General features: G+C 38.6%; 1 protein-coding gene across 1 annotated transcript; it reads left to right on the plus strand.

Moving 5' to 3' along the window:
• The first annotated feature begins 221 nt into the window (after positions 1-221).
• On the plus strand, positions 222-12,833 carry LOC101465185 (perforin-1-like). Its single transcript, XM_004576090.5, has 10 exons — positions 222-310; positions 1,565-1,843; positions 1,933-2,012; positions 2,309-2,321; positions 2,649-2,806; positions 2,885-3,023; positions 3,128-3,208; positions 3,872-4,365; positions 7,781-7,874; positions 12,130-12,833. The coding sequence occupies exons 2-10, from the start codon at positions 1,580-1,582 to the stop codon at positions 12,337-12,339; spliced, it is 1,533 nt and encodes a 510-aa protein (XP_004576147.2). The 5' UTR covers positions 222-310; positions 1,565-1,579; the 3' UTR covers positions 12,340-12,833.
• The last annotated feature ends 424 nt before the right edge of the window (positions 12,834-13,257 follow it).

The raw sequence follows: 13,257 nt of genomic DNA on the forward strand, positions 1-13,257 counted from the left end.
ACACACACACACACACACACAGTGCAAGGACTTTTTTAGTCTTAAGATGTTCACTGTTCATTGACCTGCAATTCACTTTTTCTTTAAATTGAAGTATCTGAGAGGAAACAACTTTGAGACAGCAAAAATCACTTTAAAAAAATTCAATGAATGTAAATATCCTGAGTGACGCAAGCGTTAATTTGAATGCTGCTGTTGGACTTTAACACCTGTGGCAGACTTTAAATTCTGCCGCTGCTGCAGTTCACGAACAGAATTTCACTTTGCATTTGGATGCGTTTTTCATAACAGCTTGCCAGTTCATGAGAACGTGAGTACTAATTACATTTATTTAAGTTATCTATTAGCACACATAACCTCATTCTGAGTGGTTCTCTGGCAAGTGGAAGGATATTAACAAAATAAAGGGATTTTGCCTTCCAGTAGAACTGCTAACGAGCTGGATCTGGAATTTGGGTGCGTTTCAGGTTTGGTGGTGGGTTGTTGGATCCACTGCCAGTAGTCCAGTGGATCACTCCTCAGGCAAATCCTTCACTCCACACTCAGCCGAGTCTACTACACTTGATCTGTCGGCCAGCACTGCAAATTGCAAATTTACCTCTCAGCCAATCATATGCCAACTTGGCCTGACCTGGCTCCATGTCTTTGGGCCAAGTGTTTTTGTTCTGGCACGCAATGTTAGGCTCACAACAGATAAAATTTTGTTATCTGTAGCTTTAGCTGAGAACAGTCTGAACCGATTACAACAGCGTGACTCTTAGTGAAAGACTCAGGGTTTCAAATGGACCTGCCAGGAGTCCAGACTTATCACCCAAAGCAATGCAAAAAATGGCTGAGGAGATGCCAAACTATCTGGCAGCAGAAACCCTTTCAGAAAATATGACAAAACCAACTAGTGAACAAAAAATATTTGGATTTCAAAACCCAAAAACAAAGAGTGCTATTGAAAGATGAGGTGATGCAACACATGCTGCATGTGCTGTCCATAATTTTTTAACACGTGTTTCTGGCATGAAAGTAAATTTTATATTTTTTTTACATAAAACATGTCTCAGTCTTTTAAATATGGTACATTTACTATTTTCAGTTAAGCATAGAGTTTAAATGGTATTCACTCTGCTTTCATTAAATTGTACACAGCTTCCCAGCTGTTTTGGAAATGAATTTGAACTATTGTTACAAATACAGTGAAAAGATTAAAAGATTTTTTCATATACAGGATAATATGTTTAAATTGAGCTTAAGCTTAGTTTGGTTTCAGCACACCCTTTTTCATCTATAACAGCTTCAACTCTTCTAGGAAGACTTTCCACCAGGTTCGGAATGCTTTTATGGTAATTTATATCCAATCTTCCGGAAATGCATTTGTCAGACACTGACTTGCAGTATCTGCTCTAATTCAACCCAAAGATGTTTTATCAGAAAAATAATCCCACAAATTTCAACTTTAGTATATTTCATAGATATGCATTTTTGGGTACAAAACTAAAGTTACGAAATATGTGTTGCTGTCTAAAAGAAAATATGGAGCTAAATGAAAATCCTTCTCTCTCCCACCTTTCAGTCTGTGACTGAAGCCATGCTCTTCTTTTCAACCCCACCTCCTCTCTGCCTGATCCTCCTTCTGTCATACATCTCCCCTGTTCTCTCCTGTCAAACTGGGAACAACAGCGAGTGCGAGTCTGCTCCCTTTGTACCAGGTCACAACCTGGTGGGGGAGGGATTCGACTTGGTCACCCTGAGGCGAACATCAGCCTATGTGGTTGATGTGAGGACCTACATGACTCCAAACGGCCACTGTACTCTCTGTACCAACCCCCTTCAAGGCAACAGGCTGCAGAAAGTAAAATAAATAATTCTGTGCAGTGAGTTAAACATGGCTTACACATAGCTTGTACTTATTAATCATGGTATTCTGTCTTCTATTTTCAGGTGCCAGTCTCTGTAGTGGACTGGCGTGCATTCAGCCAGTGCAGCACTCCGGTTGACAGCAGTGTACACGACAATGTTGGGTATAGTATTATAACATGTTATAATTACTAAAAGACTAACAGCCTTCATGTCTTTGATGTAACACAGACTTGTGCCTCACCATAAAAGCTAGCATCAAATTTGCCATGGACAAATAAAATAATGTAACAATATTCTTCTGGATCCTAATTTGTCTTTAATATCTTTAATAAAGTGTAAAAGCTAAATGTCCCATTAACATTCTCTGTCAATTTATGAACAGAAAATTTGATAAACTGTTTGAAGAAATCAGTAGTGAAATTTAACAGAGATCCCTTCCTTTGCATTGTATCCACAGCTCACTGATGACGGTATGAAACATATTACACCTATTATTGACATACAATTAATACTTTAGTCAATTAAATAATAAAACACTGCTTGCTGATTTTTTTTAATCTCCAGCATGGCACTAAAGAAAACATGAAATCTTAAATAATTCATATCTCAACATATTTAATTTCACCCAATGCTAAAACGTATCTGTTGTTAAATGAAAAATATAATTTTCTTTTAATAATGTGATCAGGAATCCATGACAAATGAGATACAGCATCTGAACAAAGGAACCTAGAAAAAAAAGAAGTGATTATGTTACGTTCCCCTAATTGATGTAACTTATAATGTATGTAATGCAGGCTACGCTTGATCACGATGGCCTAAATTTGAATATAGTTCTGGGTGATCGCTTGTTTGTGGGAGGAACACGTTCCGAAGCATTTAAATTTGCTGTAGCCAGGGCTGAAGAGGATCGGTACACCTTCAGTGTACATGGCATCACCTGCAAATATTATAGGTAGGCTCTGAAAATAAGTTCCTGTCAGTTAGTTTGTTTCAGTTAAGATAATTACCTAATTAGTCTCTTTGTGTCTAGTTTCCGTGTAGCAAGCAGACCACCTTTAAGCCCAGAGTTCAAGAGGGATGTGGACAATCTGCCAAGTCACTACAATTCCTACACCAGCGATCAGTATGACAGACTGATAAAAACCTATGGCACGCACTACATCCACAAGGTTAAGACACACACGCACATGCGCACGCACGCACGCGCGCACGCACGCACGCACACACACACACACACACTTTTTTTAAAAGATAACAATATACCAAATTGCAGGTTTTCCTTGGGGGCCAACTAAGAAGAATCACAGCTGCACGAACCTGTTTGTCCACCCTGAACAAGTTCAACTCACATGAGGTACATGTACATGAAGCAGATGTGCCTGTCCACAGACTGCACACACTCCACTTACACACATTACGTTACCACTGCCATGAAAGACCCGGTGCGCACAGATTTACAGTGATGGCAGTCGTCTGTGTCTAGTCGATGATTAAACTAAATTGTTTAAATTACATTCAATCATTGTGGAATTTCACATCCAACAAATCCAACTATGAATAGTGGTGCACATTGAAAACAATGCAAGCTCAATAATGATTTTAGTTCTGTATGTAATTGTTCTTTGCCCTCAGTAACCTTATTAAAAAATCTTATTCTAAATAAAGTATACGCAGATCAGTTAGACCTTCAGTTAGATGATCTTTTCCAGACAAAATCTAATGTATTCTGTCATATAACATGCTGAGTATGATGAAGGAAAAAACATCTTCTGCTATAAAACAAGATAAACTGGATCAGATCAAAACATAAATGTCTTTAATTTTCTGCATTGCTTCCTGACTGAAGAATTGTAAAATTTTATTATGTCTATAGTTAAATATCTACTATTTTACCAAAAATCTTCTTCTAGCTGCCAATGATAAGTGGTGGAGAAAACCATTATTTTAGGAAAAGCAGCAATAAAATACCGAAATATAGCTATTAAATATACATGGCATTTGTGTTTCTCTCTTTCAGGTTCACGCCTGTTTATCGAAGGGATTTTCGGTTGGCTTGGGGAAGGAAAAATTATATAGTGTTGAACAGTCTTGTATGAAGGTCCTACAAAACCAGGATTACACTACTAGGTATGGTGCTGGTCTCCATCAACACCACACTGAGGTGATAGGAGGCAATGATTGGTCAGGGGATTTTGCCCTCAATGTTGATGACTCCGTGGGCTTCAGAAACTGGCTGAACAGCTTGAAGAATCTCCCAGATACAGTTTCGTACTCCCTTCTGGCACTGTATGAGCTGATGCCAACTGAGGCAAAAAAGGAAGGGGTAAAGACTGCCTTGAATGAGTACTTATTTGGTAACATCGCGCTTTCCTTAGAAAAAAACCCAACTTGTCAGGACCTTGATAACCTGGATACAAAGTGCTGTCCTATAAAGCATAAGAGGGGAGTACTGGTTGTGAACAAAATTCAAGCCTGGGACCTGTCGGGAGACACTTGGGGTACGTCTGACAGGTGAGTAAGCTGAGGTCAGGACCTGAAAGTTGATAGAATGTTTTTAAATTCTCAGAATACCAGGACATCTTGAGTTGTTTCCTTATCCAAAACCAGGATAATTAAATTCACAGTTTGTGTCCCTGCAGAAGGACTGGCCTGTATCCCACCTCAGTGGGCTCACATCTCATGTGCTACCCACTGCTTTGGCACGATGCTTTGCCCTAATAATATGCCCTAATAAATATAGGAAAGTACAAGGAGCATCATTTTGGTTCAGTTTCAAGAATTCAGCTACTTGAATCATTGTTAAAATCATCTGTAATATATATATGTACTGAGATTGTAGATTACATTTGTGTAACTATAGTCACCAGGGACAATCCTGTACTGTTTGTTAGGAACATTTGGGGCTAAAATACATAAATGATCTACACAGCTTGAATTGGTAGTTATATCCAGTCTATGTAAGCTTGGTCAGTTTAACAAACATTTTATGAGGAGATGGCAGTTACAGTGAATTTACAGTGGTTAGACAGTGATTAGTAAGCAACAGAGCCACTATGACTGAGCTTGTGAGAGTGAGTGGATTTAAGAAAGTAGGTGACTGTTGCTGTTTGTCATGTCCCTGCACAAGGAAAGTCAATGCACACTGTGTGCTACCACTTTCCTCTTCCAGTCTGGAAAGAGATAACTTTCATTTTGTCAGCCGTTCATGTAAAGTCAGGTTGTTGAATGAAGCAATTAAAAATGTTTACATGTACAGTCACTGCAGATTTCTGTGCACAAGTCTTAGCTGTGGATCGCTGTATGTGTTCATGTGTCCTTCAAGTACGCCAGTGTCTTTAAAGTGCAAAGGCATGCAGGTTACCTGAACTATACGTTTTCTGTTGGTGCATCAAAATGGCATTTTACCCAGTGATGTTGAGGTTCCCCATTCAAGGTGATTCAGTCTTAGGTATTGATTTGGTCATCTTACCCACTCATCATTGTCTGCACCAAAGCTTCTATCGCCACATGCAAACCCACATGGAAAAGATGTATATAAATCTTCTAAAGTTTATATCTGTCTTGTGTGAAACTTGTATGAAAAGCATACAAGAGTGAAAACAGACATAAGATCCCTTAAAAAAATCATATAAATGAAACTTGTATACTTACTAGAACAATATATGAAAGTGGCCACTTTCATGAGTAAATCACATAAGCCTTATATGATGTGATTCTAATTACAGTGTTCTATCGCCCACCTAAAGATAATGACTTTCCTACTTAATACTAGCTGTGTATCAAAAGATTTATTAGAATCGAGAGCATACAGACAAGATGTGAACTTTCATTATACAGAACTTTATTTAATGTGATGGATGTTCTTGAGCACAGGCACACAGCTCTTAAATGTTTGGCTCAATTTGGGAAAGGTCTTAAATTGTTTTCCACAGAAAGTCTTCTTCTGTATTTTGTTTTCATGTTTGTTAAAGCAGAAAATCCACTTTTGCATAAGTGTGTGGTGGCCAAAGGCATCAGTCTTGACAGCACGCTTAGCCAACGCAGGGTTTTCAGTGCACAGTACTATCCAGAAATCTGCCAGGGTCTTTTGAGCACATTCAACTTTTAGAAACCTATCTCAGGCGATCTCAATCAGGCTATCCTGGTCAGCCACTGATAATAAAGTAGGCATGGCCTTGAATACGTGACACATCCAGTCATTTGACCCTTCCGTTTCTGGAAAGTATTGGCATAACTGCGCCACCAGCTCCTCAAGGTGCATGTTACAGTTGTGCTTCACACTGTGTGAGTGTGAGATAATTTAAGCACAGAAAATCATGCAGCACGGGAAAGACTTCTGTGTTGTTTGTGTCCATGGAGTTCTTCCAAAGGTTTAACTCCTTTATCAGGGCCTCAACTTTATTCTGAACATTGAATATGGTTGCAGAAACACCTTGTAATCCGAGACGGAGCTTGTTCAGACAAGAAAATGTGTAAGCCACAGATAAGCCAGGCACGTAAGGTACTCTTCATTATGCAAATGTTCAGGCAGCTCAGAGGGATAGTTACAGAAGAAAACTTTAAGTTCATCCCTCAGCTCAAAGAAATGGGTCAGCACTTTCTTGATAGCCAGTGAACCTCTCTGTGCAGTAATAAAGTCTCATGTTCCCTGCTTATTTGTTGCATTGGAGCCTGGCTTTCACAAAGTTAACCATTTTTACAGTGGTGTCCAAAACATGTTTCAGATGGACGGGTATTCAAGGACTGCCTTTTATCACCTAAGAAGCATCGCTAAAATCATACGAGTTTCATAACTTGACACTCCAGAGGTTCTTGTCCGTGCATTTGTGTCTTCACGCATTAATTATTGTAACGCTGTCCTTTCTGGGCTACCAAAGAAAAGTTTTTGACGTTTACAGATGGTACAAAATGCAGCTGCTCACATTTTAACCAAAACTGGGAAATATGAGCACATTACTCCGGTACTGAAATCTCTTACTGGGTGCCTTGTCAGGTTTAAGAAGATTTTAAGGTGCTGTTGCTCACCTAAAAGGGTTTAAATGGTTTGGCACCCTCATATCTCTCTGAACTTGGCACCTCTATGTTCCTTCCCATGCTCTCCAATCTCAATACTCTGGCCTTCTAAAGTTTCCTAAAGCCAGGAGAAAAACTGTTGGGACCATGCTTTTTCTTTTTTCAAAGCTAAGTTAAAGACCCACTTGTTCACCCTATTCTACGTGTCATAATGCAGATGAATAATGGCTCAAACCCTACAGCCAAAGCAACCCAGCAGTTTATTAAAGCGAAAAAGTGGAATATTCTTGAACGGCTAAGTCGGTCAAGTAATCTCAACCTAAGTGAGCATTTCACTTCAGACAGACTAAACTTTGGACACAAAGACCCACAAACAAACAGCAACTGAAATCTGCTGCTGTAAAGGCCTGGAAGAGCATTAAAAAGAAGGAAATCCTGTATCTGGTGATGTCAACCAAGTATTAGAAACAAATATTTTATCTTGAGTTATTTAATTTGTCCACTTACTTTTGAGCCCCTGAAATGAAGGGATTGTGTTAACAACATGCTTTAGTTTCTCACATTTTCTGCAATCTTTTTATTCAGATACTGCATCTCAGTTGTTTCATTTAAAGTTTATTGTGGTAATGTACAGAACCAAAAATGGAAAAAAGCTGTCTTTTTCTAAATATTTATGGATCTAACTGTACCTTGTTACCTTGCTGCTTAGCTGCTTCTTGATTGCTTTGGCAGATTTAAATTTTTTTTAACCCAAATGGTTTGTTAGCTTTCTCTTTTCTTTATCGCCTGTTCTACTCTGCCCTCTTCATGCCTGTGAACTTCTTGCACAGGATGCTTCACAATGCTAAAAGCATTTCCTTCAAGCAGTAATATTTAATCAACTTGTCCTCTTTGTTTCTTTACTTCTTCACAGCTATGTTGTATTAAAGATTGATTCCGTCAGAGGCAGGACTAAAATGATCGAGTCAAACGACCCTACTTGGACTGGTGACTATTTGCTCGGCACGGTCAGTAAACTTTTTTAAGGAAGATTAAAGCTGTTTTTCATATTTGTGTCTTTTTATCCTATAATTATTTCTTTCTGTATATTTAATTGTCAAAAATATCTTATTGTCAGATGTCTGGGTCTATGACCCAGATATTTTAGCTTATTTTCTATTTGATTCGTTCTTTGGGTTTTAATGATTTAAGTTTTATACATTTTAGTCTTGAGTTTACTTCTTGTTGTGTCTCCAAGTTTATATTCATATTCTGGTTTATTTTGTTCTTGTCAACTAGGCCCCTTTTGTGTCTTTGTCTCTCATGAGAGTCTGTCATGTCATATGTCTTTACGTCTTCCTCTGTGTGTGTGTTCAGGTCTCTCACTTTCTCACTCTCAGTTTGGGATTTTCCAATTAAAATCAATTTTTAGCTTAAATAACACAATATTCATTAAATCCTGAATCAATTTTTAAATCTAAATGTATTTTGCCAGAAATGCCAGAATCTCAGGTTAAAACTCACAAAACTATTTCAACAACCACCAAACAGCTAAAACAGTGAGAGCAGGGCCCTATTTCAGGAAGCCGGTTTAGAGCAAAATCTGAGTAAGTATACCCTGAGTTAACGAAAACTCTGGGTTTTCGGTTTCACAAAGCGAGTTTAGATTAATTCTGAGCGAGTTACTATGACAACACACTCCGTGAAGCTAACCTGCCCCCTAGCAGGTTTACTTCAACTAACCCTAACTTTCTCCGCCTCTTTGTCGGAAACCTGACTGTAGGAAGTGTCAGACATGGCGTGTCTCTTCCTTGAAGAGCCAGTAGATGTTGAAGCCCAAATTCTCCGCAGAGCTCTCCGCCGGGAGAGAGTGATTAGAGCGCGTTTGGACATTTTATCATTTCCTGATGATTTCCTGTGTGAACGTTACCGTTTTTCAGCACAATCTATAATTTATTTGAATAACATCCTCAGGCCTAATATTGCTCATGTGACACATCGCGGACATTGTCTCAGTTCTGTACATATTATTTGTATTGCACTTCGGTTTTTTGCAAACGGGAGCTTTCTGTATAATATTGGTGATGCTGAGCACGTTTCCAAGGCTACCGTCTGTCGGGCAGTCAGGAATGTTACAGTTGCACTGAAACGTCTCCTGTACTCGTTTGTGGTGTTCCCCGGTCATAGACCCACAAGATTTATCAAAGAGGGATGCCACAAAATTGCAGGTATCAGGATGAACAAAACTTAATTCATGATGTGGTGATACTTGAACTACTACTTAAATTTTACATTTATTCCCACGGTTCCCAGGCGTGATTGGCTGTATAGATGGCACTCACATTCCAATCATTGCTCCTTCAGTAAATGAAGGAGACTATGTGAACAGGAAGTCTTTCCACAGCATTAATGTACAGGTACATAGTTCCCTGTAGCATTTCAAACTAACAAATTATTTCATTATAGTAATGGATGCTAATTTGTGTTCTCTGCACTGTGAAGATCATATGTGATGCTGCCAACATTATCACAAATGTGGAAGCCAACTGCTCAGCCTCTGTGAGTGGTGGTGGTGGAGGACCCCCACCTGTTTTTCAGGCCTCCGCTTTTTTTCTGTTGGCTATAACGGGTCACATTTGAGCATACAGAGTAAGCAAATATGTACTTGTAATGTGCTCAGATAATTTCAATAAGTGCTTACAGAAAGAAAATTAATGTAGCCTCTAACTGCAATTGATTTATATAGGACAAACAGACCAAGCACTATGGCTCATAATACAATTACACCTTACCTGTTTGGACTATATTTTTATATTTCATTTTTACTTGCTGCCAGGAACGTTTGGGGCCTGTTGGGTTGCACCTGCGCTCACATCACATCACAAAATAAAATGTATGAAATAAAAAATAAAATAAAATATAATAAAATAACGTGTTAAATGGGTGGAAATCCCTAGATCAATGTTTAAATTAACACTCATGCATTGACTCTGTCGGCCATGTTTTGCCATGCATGCTCCCTTTCTTTTGCAGCTGAGGCTGTGTTACTTTTTTTCCGCAAAATTTGCATGTTATCGCCCACCCCCGTGACATCACGCTCCAAAGCCCTATACTGCCATCAGAATTTCGGCCTCAAGCGCTGTAAAATACATTGACCGCGCCTTCTTTCCCTCCGTCTCCATGGTGACTCGCTTAATCTGTGCTCCACTAATCAGGGCTTTATGTATCCTCGTGCGTGCGCTTAACTTGGGGTTAAAGCAACTCCGCGTTGATTGAACTAATTGTTATCAGCCTTTCTGAAACCGAATATTCCGAGTTGGAATTCACTCTGTTTTCTAAACCGGCTTCCTGAAATAGGGCCCAGGTAAACGGATTCTGCACAAAGATGTAAACACAAAGCTTGGACGCGACACATCAGAATCTGTGAAATGTCTTTTTCTCAACCAACAGACTCCTGTTTTTTTTTGACAGTCACTCTTCCTGTGTTCAGTGTGAAGTGAGCTTTTGAGTCTTACAGTTTTTTCTGATTGCTTAAGCACATTTTTTGTAACTATTGGCTAATTTTGCAAAACTCTTCACACAAATAAGAAAACCTGTCACCCAATAATCAAAACATTGTAGTTCTCTTGCAAAAGCAAACACAGCTAGATTAACTCTTCACACCTTCGTAAAAATGGTGTTTCCGTATCAAACAGCCATAATGACTATATGGGTTACTTGGTCTGCAGTGAACATGCTTCCTCTGCCCCCAGCATCTGGTCATCTAGCAATTCTGTAAAGTAACAATTTCAGTATTTTTACATCAATGGTATTGGTGTGTTTCTCATTGGCATATGGCAGTGCTACAAATCTTTGTGAGAAGTGACTGTACTAACCGATTCTCATTTCAAGATGTCCTTATGGTACTTGCTACAGTGTAGCGGCTCGAGTTAGGCTGGACCCGTTGGCCAGCTACCCTCAGGGTCATTCCACGGTTGATTACATGGTCCACTATTGTAGCTCTGATGTCATCAGCAATTCTATTTCTTACTCTTCCTACCCTTCCTCTCCCCCCTCCTCATCTTCCTCTTGCTCCTCCTTGTCCTTGTCGTCCTCTTCATCCTACTTCTTCACCTCCACGTCCTCTTCCTCGGCCTCCTCTACTTCTCACTCTTTCTGCTCCCTCCATTGTACTCCGCACACACAGCTTACCTGTATTATAGTGCTTAGGCTGATTGCAAAGTGAACTAATTATCTAAAAAAGTTTTCACATGTGAAAGTGTGCCAGACAGTTGGCAAATTAGTGTTAATGATAGCCATACATGTGTATACTTTTGCTAGGAGTGTGCTGGAAATTTGGTAATTGAGTGTTGTTCAGTGGATTGTGCCTACAGTTTTGCAAAGTGTGTGTTACAAAATTGCAAACTGAGTGCAAAGCAGTTTTTGTGCTTTTAGTTTTGCAAACTCAGTGAGTGGTTTTGCTATAAGTCTGAATAGTTTTAGAGATTGTGCTACAGGAATCACAGTTAGGGTTTAAGCATTCAGAAAAAACTGTAAACTGTTTTGGGAACATTACAAAAATGGCTTTAAATACAGGAGAGCAGGGTGTGAAATACAGTCTGAAGTTCTTGCACTTCCTGCACCACTGAGGAATCAAGTGTAAAAACAGCAGTATTGTCATCATAGACTAGTTTTTTGGGGATGCCCATACCCAAATAATTTATAAACATAAAGAACAAAATCGGTTTAAAATGATTTGCCATATTTGTTTATTTCCAAGCATGCACTGTGCAATCCCGTGGGAGCTTAAGAAATCAGATAAATGGTCTTTTTTATGACATCGACACACTGAATTGTATTCATAGGGAAAATTCTGAACCAAATAGCAGCCTTAGAATGAACACAAGCATTAATACGTTTATTCAGCAGCAATTAATGATCCACTGCATCCAGCACCTTAGACAGATCCACAGATAATATGGTACAATGCAATTCTGTGCTCAGAGCAGCTTTGTCTCTGTATCTGTATTACCTATTTGTTTGCTGTACTGCACAAGGTTTTACTTTACAATGGGACAGCTATATTTTGGTATCACAATTCATCAAACAGACCTTCTAATTTGGGGTGTGTATGAGAGCATTCATGTGTAATTGTGCAAAGAGTATGCTTTCAAGAATCAGTGTGATTAAATATTTTGCCCTTTAGGTCTGCTCTTCTCACCATTTCTATAACCCCCAAATCTCAGCTGAATATTTAAAGTATGAGTAAATCACATCTTGTTTTAATTTTTTTTTCTTATCAAGGTAAACACAGAGTCACTTTTGGAGGTCCAGATTTGGGACGAGGACACATCCTATGATGATCTTTTAGTATCATGTCAGAAAGACCTGTGGGCGGGGAGCAACACATTTAGATGCCCATCCAGTGGAGGTCGCTTTGCGCTTCATTATACTCTGATCTGCGACCCTCATCTGACAGGAGAGAAGTGTGAGCGCTATAAACCTTCACCATAGTTACAAATGCTGTAACTAATATCTGTATCAGATCTGTTGAACTTACAACGTAAAGGATCACATGAGTTTATTTACAGATGAGTGTATGTACTTGATCTCTTAGCACTGGGATATGATATGATTCAGGTTTACTTCATGTAATGTATATTTTTATCACTTAGTTATTCATTGATCAAATAAATCATGATTATAGTCATTCACTGACTAGCATTACATATAGTTGAAATAAAAAAAGCACTTTCTAAATTTCAACATGTTAATTTTAAATATAGGTCTGTGAACACACATATCTAGAAAAGAAACCATCCATCATTTATATAATATTTTTTTTCATAAATGAAGTAATTTACTGAAATGTGCAAACATACATAAAAATATAGTATATAAGACTGAAACAGATTGCATATTTAGGTTTGGGCTGTTTCTGGGGTTTCGGGGTACCTGAGGATATTTTAATTCTCATTCTAAAAAATAAAGCAATGGCTTATCAGACACTTTCCAGATGCTATTCCATGACTCCTGAATCAATGATGATCATTTTATGTGTTCATAATTCCCCAACACCACAGGGTGAATGCAGGCCCAAACTCTAACAAAAGAATTGCATAAATTGCTTTTGGAATTACAGCCACTTTTGTTTATAGTCCATTAGTTCAGAGATAAAAATATAATTGGGCTATTGATTGAGAAACAATTTCAAGACCTTCTATTACTACATAAGACCTGGTTCATCATCATCATTCTATGATTAACAGCAATTACAATTAAGAATGTAAACCATTTTTAATTGACTCCAAGTGTTGCATATGTATTCTGCAGTTTTCCACAGGAACTCTCAATATGAGGGCCAAAGATACAGTTAGGTCCATATATATTTGGACACTTAAGTCAGCTTTATTTGTACACCACACTTACAAG

Source organism: Maylandia zebra, linkage group LG6 (genome assembly GCF_041146795.1).
Source record: "Maylandia zebra isolate NMK-2024a linkage group LG6, Mzebra_GT3a, whole genome shotgun sequence".
Classification (NCBI taxonomy): domain Eukaryota; kingdom Metazoa; phylum Chordata; class Actinopteri; order Cichliformes; family Cichlidae; genus Maylandia; species Maylandia zebra.

What these genes read in the sequence shown, in the direction of transcription:
- LOC101465185 (XM_004576090.5), top strand. Translation starts at nt 1,580, where the DNA reads ATGCTCTTCTTTTCAACCCCACCTCCTCTCTGCCTGATCCTCCTTCTG. An exon ending in AAGGCAACAGGCTGCAGAAA is followed by an intron (nt 1,844 to 1,932) that starts GTAAAATAAATA and finishes TTCTATTTTCAG; the next exon opens with GTGCCAGTCTCTGTAGTGGA. An exon ending in GCACGCACTACATCCACAAG is followed by an intron (nt 3,024 to 3,127) that starts GTTAAGACACAC and finishes ACCAAATTGCAG; the next exon opens with GTTTTCCTTGGGGGCCAACT.